At 35.5% G+C, this 8,345-nt stretch overlaps 1 protein-coding gene across 1 annotated transcript in view; it reads right to left on the bottom strand.

Annotated features, from left to right (window-relative positions):
- Window positions 1-1,540, bottom strand: part of LOC107731623 (phosphatidylinositol 3-kinase regulatory subunit gamma-like) — a 196,744-nt gene extending 195,204 nt beyond the window's left edge. The window contains exons 1-2 of the mRNA XM_016542747.1: window positions 1,375-1,540; window positions 160-1,055 (exon numbers count right to left, since the gene is read on the bottom strand). Coding sequence (XP_016398233.1) covers window positions 160-484 — 325 coding nt within the window. The 5' untranslated portion in view covers window positions 485-1,055; window positions 1,375-1,540. The remainder of the gene's footprint in view (window positions 1-159; window positions 1,056-1,374) is intronic.
- Between the last annotated feature and the right edge of the window lie 6,805 nt (window positions 1,541-8,345).

Genomic DNA, 8,345 nt, shown 5'->3' with positions numbered 1-8,345 from the left:
TTTTTTTTTTTTTTTTTTTTTTTTAAGTACAATTTACAACTATATAAGTACAAATACATATACGTTTTATTAATTTATATTTATAATTTTATATCATTGTATATTTATTTATTTATTGTTATATAAAGCATGTTAAATAAACATAATGGTAACACTCACCCTCTGAAGCAGCGGCCCCTGGGGGCTGGGGCCCTACAGGTGTTGGTGGTACAGGTCTCGGCCAGGGCTTCCCTGAAGTAAGGCCTATCCTCACGACCCCAACATACTCCACAAAGGTGCCGGGGAACTTGCCCTTCTCCTTTGTGCGTTCATTGGTGCCATGCAGCCAGCCTTTTGGGCACTTCTCATCACCCTCCTGGTAATCGGATGTCAGCAGTGCCATCTTACTGACTGTGAGGAGATCTCCAGGCTGCAGGGAGATATCGTCACCCCTCTCCTGCTTGTACTCAAACAGTGCACGGTACTGGAAACTGTCAGAGCTCATGATTTGTTCTTTACATGAGCTCTGTGATGTTTGATGCTTGTTTAAAACTGACCTGGATATAAGTTCTTGGTTTAAATCCTGAGTGCGAACTCACTTGGAAAGTTCTTGGGTTAAATCCTGAGAGCTTACTGACATTCAGCTGGGTTTCTTGCAAGGGTTAAAACTCCAACAGTACCGTATGTTGGGCAGAGGCCGTTATTGCGCAGTTCTAGATTTGATCCATACATAAAAAGTACAAATTTATTTGAAGCGAATTCTAGCAGTCTGTGGCAAGATACAAAACAGGGTCAGAGGAAGCAAAAACAGCCCCATAAAGCAAGGGGTGAACAGACGGGCGAGGGTGCAGGACAGTGGTAGCACAAATTCAGGGACACAGTGACCTGGAATCGGGACGATGGGCTTTTCTGCAGCGTTGGCACTAGTCCACATATAGAAATGAAACCTTTATTGAAGTAACCTCTCAGTCCATTAGCAGGTGTGGTCAGAAAGATATTAACATAGACATTGCCAGTCTATTGATCAAATGCCAGAGCAAGAGCCTTGTTCATCTTCTTGATAAAGACCTTAAAATCTGAAAGCATTCATTTTGCAGTTAGTTTCACAAATTCTAACTCAAATCAACTTGAAATTATAATCCTTGCATTAAAAGAGCAACTTTTGCATTTCAATAAAATAATAACGCCTGCATTATTGGATTGTAGCTAATATGCAAAAGCATTGTACTGCATGCATAGCATCACATCACCTGTGTGTTAATCAGTCGCTGAGCTATTCAATGCAAAATGACATGTAGACTACATGTCTGATTTACAGCGCGTGACTGGGACAGTGCCAACTTGTGTACAGCGTGCAGAAACTCGACTCGCGTGATATTGCTTACTATAACTTACCTCCTGTCGCACTTCCCCAAACCGCCCAAAATACAAGATGCGCGTTGTCCAAAGCAAGAGGAACGAGCGAGCATTATATGGTCTGTTTAGTTAAAACATGCGTTTAAAATATATTCCCAAATAACCTGTGTGGCTGAGTCAGACATCCAGCCAGACTAGTGCTGTAGTACGGCTCAGCCCGAGTGACGTCAGAGACCACGCCTCCGCTGTCTGCTTCTCACACCGTGGGACAAAGTTGGGAACTCGGGTGTCCTTATGTAGCGGTCAGGCTATGGAGAACGCACTGCAGCGTGAAAATGTTGCGTCGTACTTTTCTGATCTGCCTAGACACATTCTCACAAGTTATATAAGGCACGTCTGACGTGTGCAGATCACGTTAAAGGCATTCATCAACATAATCTTTTCTCTAGAGAAGGGTTTTTATCCTTACAGACCCAAGGAAGCAGTATAAAATATTTTATAATATTTATTATTTTATTTTATTTTTATTATTTTGTTTTATTTTATTTAATTTCATTCAATTTTATTTAATTTTATTTTATTTCTAGCAATATATATTTTGGGTAATTCTTTACAAGAAAGGAATAAAACAAAAAAATATATCACAGAAAAGACCGTTGAAGACTCCTTTTTTGTTTTTAAAATAATTTAATTTTTATTTCTTTTTTAATTCTTAATGTTAATGTTAATTTTTGTGAAAGGTTTAGGGCAAATGTATTAGCACGATATTCATGATTTTTGTTTGTATGTATGTATTTATTTATTGGGGGGGGTGAGACAAACCTGTTTAAGGTGAATGGAACACATTTTATTACTTTATGATTTATTTAATCACTTTACATTTTAAGAGTCATTAAATCAAAATGTTCTGTTACAGATTTTTCAAAAATGTATAAAACCAACATGAACACAAATACTAGGCCTACATTTGGAACAATACGATTTATAAAAGATTTGTAAAAGATTTGTAAAATAATTCGATTTGTAAAAATTTCGATTTGTCTGCCATTCCTATTTGTCACTGACACTTATATCACATTATAAATAATGTGAATGATGATATAGTTTCTAAATAGTAATTTATATCTATCATCAACTAACCTATAAAATAATTAACCTTAAACGGTTCATAGGCTTGATCATCGATGGTTCTCATGCTAAATCATTTATCACATTCAGTACATAATTCAAGTATTTCAGATATTAATCTCTCTAATACAGTAGAAAATATTGAGCTTATATATTAATATTAGTATTATTGCTTGGGCAATACCTCAGTCAGTTAATCCAAATCAATCCAGGAAACAACCATACAATCTTTTAAATTAACCTTCTACGGAGGTTATAATTGATGAGATTTTCATTTCTTTTATTTAAAGCTTACCCAGAGCAGGACTATTGTGATTAAGAACTTAATCTGAAATGGAAATGGGAAATATATTTTTAATGTGGGTCTAGGAGCCTTAGGTCCTAATGGTCATCCATAAAATTAGCACATAATCTCCTATATCCATCTTTTAAACAGTTGTTTTCTTAGAATACCTCATCGTTCTACCTCTCTTCATTGCAGAGTCACTGGAGTAACTTGGCTTCACTTGTCATTGTCTACCCTCTTTGCTTGGGATGATATTTTTTTATTTTGTGCTTTTGAATAATGCAGGTAATTTCATATACCATAAGGCTGAAAGTGTAATTCTGATACAAAAGACATCTAAGCTCAGTGCATGAAAATAGAATAGTAAACACCAAGACCTTATGCAAATGTAGAGTGACATAAATCGTTTTGTGGTGCGGAAAGATAGATGAAAAATAATCAAGATAAAGCACCCATTTGGGAATGAATGCATGCACACAGTCTCTGGCACATGCTTTGATGCATACTGAGATGGTTCACAGGTGGTAGTAGTAGTAGTAGTTGTAGTAATAATAATAATAATTTATTACTATTATGCACTTGAGTCAGTGGCAAATCAGAACAAGAAAAATATTTACATGATGAAAATAGCAGTTCTGAATCTGTCAAGTTGTCTCTCAAATGTACTTGAAAGATGTGCAGCTGGCCTCTCTTCCCATAGCATAATGACAGTTTGCATAAAGACAGACAAATTGTTTTGTTCTGCTATTAGCATTTCTGCATTAACCTTCACAGCATCTAAAGCCTGAGATGCCCTCTTCAGCAGATCCTCAGCGCTCAGTGACATGAAGCTCCATTTCCTTTTCAATCAGTAACAGCTGAGCTGGGAAGGTAATAGAGGTCTTCAGTCAGCAATTTGGCTGTTCTTTTGTCCAGCTGCTTGTCTCCACAAAATTTCAAGCCCAGAAATGAACTTGAATTTTATACTGTAGGGGAAAATGATATAATCAAACCACTCATATTATATTTGAACAATATAATTTATTCATTCAGGGTCATATCAAATCATTTACATTTTAAACACACTGTAGCCATTTATTTGGTTTATTTTAGCTCTTACTGATTTAGTATTAAAAAGGGAAGCTGTTCATTGTTTAAAAAAGCAGAAAATTCCATATTTTACTTTTTATACACAAACTGGCCGTGTATTTTGTTTATTTAGCTGTTAAGGCCAGTTCACACCAAAAGCAATAACTATATTGGTGTCTACACCAACACACAATATTGTTATGTTTATTATAAGCACATGCTGCAGTTACTGTATGTCATCTGCCGCTTTAAATGCTCGCGTTCTTTAAAGCAGGATGAATTCTGATTGGCTGTTGATGTTTTTATTGTTTATCAGCTGGGGAAAATCATTCTGAAAGTGATTCCAACCGCATTGTGTCTCTGTGTCATTATTGTTATAGTTGTGGTGTGGACTATTTTTATAGAATTAGAATTCTTGTTAAAACTTTATCATTATAGTTATTGTCCTAAACTGATTTTTTAGTATTAAAGATGAAAATTATTTCCTCTAAAAGTGTTCATTGTTTAGAAAAGCAGAAATTCCAAGCTTTAAGCATAATCAAAACTGTCAATAAAGATCTTACACTGTCTTCCAACAGAGAGAGAGAGAGAGAGAGAGAGAGAGAGAGAGAGGGTGTAGAGGGGAGGATATTTGCATTTCTTAAGCATGCCTAAGATATGGAATTGCATTTCATTTAGGGATAATACAACAATACTGAATCTGAGATCAACACCATTTTCTGAAGTGTATTGGTTTAGGCCTGTATCTTTTGTAGACTTCAAAGCTCTATCTATCCCTCACTAACCAAAGCAAACACTGATCCACACCAAGCCAGATGTTTTTTTTTGTGTGTTTTTTTTAGGAAAACATCTGTTTTTATTTGTCAAACCCACCAACACTGAACCTACTCTTCCAGCCACAGAATCCAATAACTGATGAAGACATTAGGAAAGGTTTGGATTACATAGAAAACCTCACCCACAATAATAAAGCCACCTACTTCAGTTGGGTGTAAAGATGTGGTCTCTATATTGGTGATGTAGATCTCACATTCAATTGTCTTTTTTATGTCTGTACTGTCTATATAAATGCATATACTTTCAGAGCAAATGTTGCATCTCATAGTCTATAATGACAGCCAGTGCAGGCCCTAAAGCCCTGAGGGTTGATGCTTGCCTGTCCCATTTACTACCCCCTCCAGTCGACATTTGGGAGATATATTGCACCGATCAGAGGTCAGGGGCATACTGGTGGCCTATGGTTAGTATAAGACAAGTATAGAGAGATAGACACAGTCATATGTTTAGCAGAAGGTAATACAGATATTATGTTGGGAATGTAATTTTGGTAAAATGACTGTAGGGAATGTTTGTTTCGCTTATCACACAAAAACATGTGTCTTCAAGTGTAGGGGATGGAAGAAAAGCCAATGAAGTGTGTAATAGAAGCACAGGCAGATTTTAGGTATCGTTTTCAGGAGGTGGCAATCAAGCAAAGAGGCTTAACCTATGTTCTGTATCTACAGAGGATCAGGTAAGAGCAGACTATAGGTAGACATTGACATTTATAAACATCAGTGAACACATCGAGAATGTGATATATGTAGCTAAACATTCAGTTGTACTGAAATTGTTGGGATTTAGGGCAAGGTTTCCAGACAGCTAAATATCTGAATGCGTGATAGTGTTTGTAGGTTATACTGACATAGGTTACTATGAGGGCTAATGTGTTGTAGACCAGTGAGATGATATATCATATATCTATGGTGCACCCATGGTTTCTGAATCATATCCTATATTGCAATACCTTGTATTAGCTGCTTCACTATAAAACTACACTCTAAGAAAAAAATAAATGACCCAGTGTACTGTTAATACTGTTAATATGAAGTAATTTTCAGTATCGATTTTACCCATATTTTGAATATTTATCCAATGCATTGTGTTTCAGGGTTGAAGGAAATGTCTGTAAATTTAACGGAAAATGTACTGGTAATTTTCTGGGAGGACATTACCTGTTTTCTAAAAAATTTTTACATAATCTTTTATACAAAACTACCCAAGTAACATTTTATTCTCCCAGTTTATTGAATAGGGGAAATAATAATCCTTTTTTATATAACCGAGGACTCCTTATGCCTTAAAGTTACATGAAATTAAAGATACTGTAACACTGAATGTGAAAGAAACTATTTGAGCATGAAGACAAAAGTACTGGAAATATTAAAAATTGCAAATTATAAATTACTATTCACAAATGCAGAATGGCACATTTATTGTAAATCTGTACTTGGCATCCTCTGAATGTTTTTAAATTTTTATTATAATTTTTTTTTTTATCGGGTTACATATTTTGGTGCCTGTTTTGTTATGTTAATACATACATAAATACATACATACATACATACTAACTAACTAACTAACTAACTAACTAACTAAATAAATAAATTCTATAGCTATAAAATGGCAAAGAATACATGTGACTATTCTGTCGCTTCTGAAGCACTCAAAAATTAAATGGCACCGAAGAAGTCAATAACATCCAATGTCATCTCTTGTGGACCAAACACTATCATATTAATCAGTCATATTTGAGAGTTGCATACATAAATAGTGAATAGTGACTTAAATTCAGTCTGTTCAAAGCTATTGTATGGCTGCAGACCTGTAGTGTATACATCACTTTCATGACATTTTTCAAGAAAGCTGGCCACTTTATTGTCACTCCAAATAAATAAATAAAATTAAATGAAAAGGTCAGTCCTACAGGTTTTTAACAGCATGAGGTTGTGTATTTTTGAGTGAAATATTCTATTAAATAGGCATGTAGGTATGTTTGTGCATGTATAAAAGAGGCTCCAGGAGCATCTTACGTCTTCAGCAGGAAATGTTTAAAGGCGTGGGTCGAAGGACAAAGACATTAGACTAGAGGACAGAGTGACTGTAAAAAAAAAAGGACAAAAAGCACTGAAGAGGGGTCACCTACCGCCTGCAGCATCACTTGTAAAGAGCTGTAGAGCTGTTACCCAACCAAAATAAACATTATAAGGTGCAATGAATTGAAAGGAAAGTCACAGAAAGAGAAGGAAGACTGCTGCCAAGCCTGGCCGCCCCAGGGATAACGTATAAGAGAGGATGGCCAGAGCAAGGCAATGATGTCATCACAAGCCAGAAAAGAAAAACAGATCATGAAAGACATGAATGAAGAAAATGAAAGCAATGACAGAATAGATCTCTTAAACTGTAGAGGTCAAGGATTGGCTGGTTAGCATGGTCCTGTTAACCGCTGCTGGCTGATGTTGGAACTACACCATCTGTTTCCTAATAGCATCATCTCCATTGTTGACCAGTCAAAAGCAGCGGCATTTTTTTAATAAACAATTTTTGCAAAATATTCTATTATATTACAGTAGATGGCAGATTTAGCTTTCTCCATACACCACTATGGTGTAAAAATCAGAGAATAGTAAACATGCTACCTGTCGCAGTCCAAAAAAAAAAAAAAACCCTAGACAAAACTCCAGCTTCAACATTCTGCCTAATCTAATAACAGACTTGTTTGTATTTCATGCTTATTTCTATGGAGCATGAGAAGTGTAACCTCATCACTTTCTACAGAAGGTCAGTGTTATCATCACATGTTGAGCATATGTGCTCTCAGTGTGGGAGAGAGGCCAGACAGGATTCGTCTGACGCTGAGAGAACCTTAGGGCTTTGAGTCAGCGCCATGACCTAGTAAATGTGTTCATCACAACACACGGTTCCTCACCGGGTAGAAAACATGACTGCTGATTGGACCATTGATACTCATTTTCATCGTTACCATTATTCCCCAAGACTATCATCAAGTATACATGTTAATTTTGTAGTGCTCCATGTTGGTTCCAAGTTTACCAAAAGACATTCCCATTCTCTTCATTTGGTGTTCTGCGTTTAGGACACTTTATTTTTCATAAAGAGCCAAAGCATTAGCAGCACAGAAATGATGACAGAGTTAACTAGTAATTTCAACAAATAAAATAACAAATGTGCAAAGGAGGAGCAGTATGCACTTTGTTGTTTGGTTGTTGAAGGGGTACCCATCATTTGGTACCTTGAGACATTATAAATTCGCAATTTCAACTTTTTAAAATAACTTATCAATTATTAATGCAAGAGTATGACATGTTAATCTAGAGGTTTTTCTTTAAAGCTTTTCTTTAGTATGCAAGAGGACCAAAGAAGATCAAATTCTGTTCTACTTTCATGTGATGTTTCTTTTTCTTTAAACCACTAAACAAGTGATACAAAATACATTTTATAAAAGTCAGTTACAAGTCATACAAGTTATTCGTAAGTCAAGTCAAGTCAAGTTTATTTGTACAGCGCTTTTCACGATACAAATCATTGCAAAGCAACTTTACAGAGTAGGACAGTGATGACAAAATCTTAACCATGTGAATAGGCACTACTACTACTACTACTACTACTACTACTAAATAATAATAATTAATGCAACTTTATGATCAAATATACTGATAATTTATATTATTACTATTATTATTTTGTT

The sequence above is a fragment of the Sinocyclocheilus rhinocerous genome, unplaced genomic scaffold (genome assembly GCF_001515625.1).
Source record: "Sinocyclocheilus rhinocerous isolate Xijiao unplaced genomic scaffold, SAMN03320098_v1.1 scaffold1180, whole genome shotgun sequence".
Lineage (NCBI taxonomy): Eukaryota > Metazoa > Chordata > Actinopteri > Cypriniformes > Cyprinidae > Sinocyclocheilus > Sinocyclocheilus rhinocerous.
The sequence above is the reverse complement of the archived record's forward strand: the minus strand, read 5'-3'. Positions and strand labels throughout refer to the sequence as shown.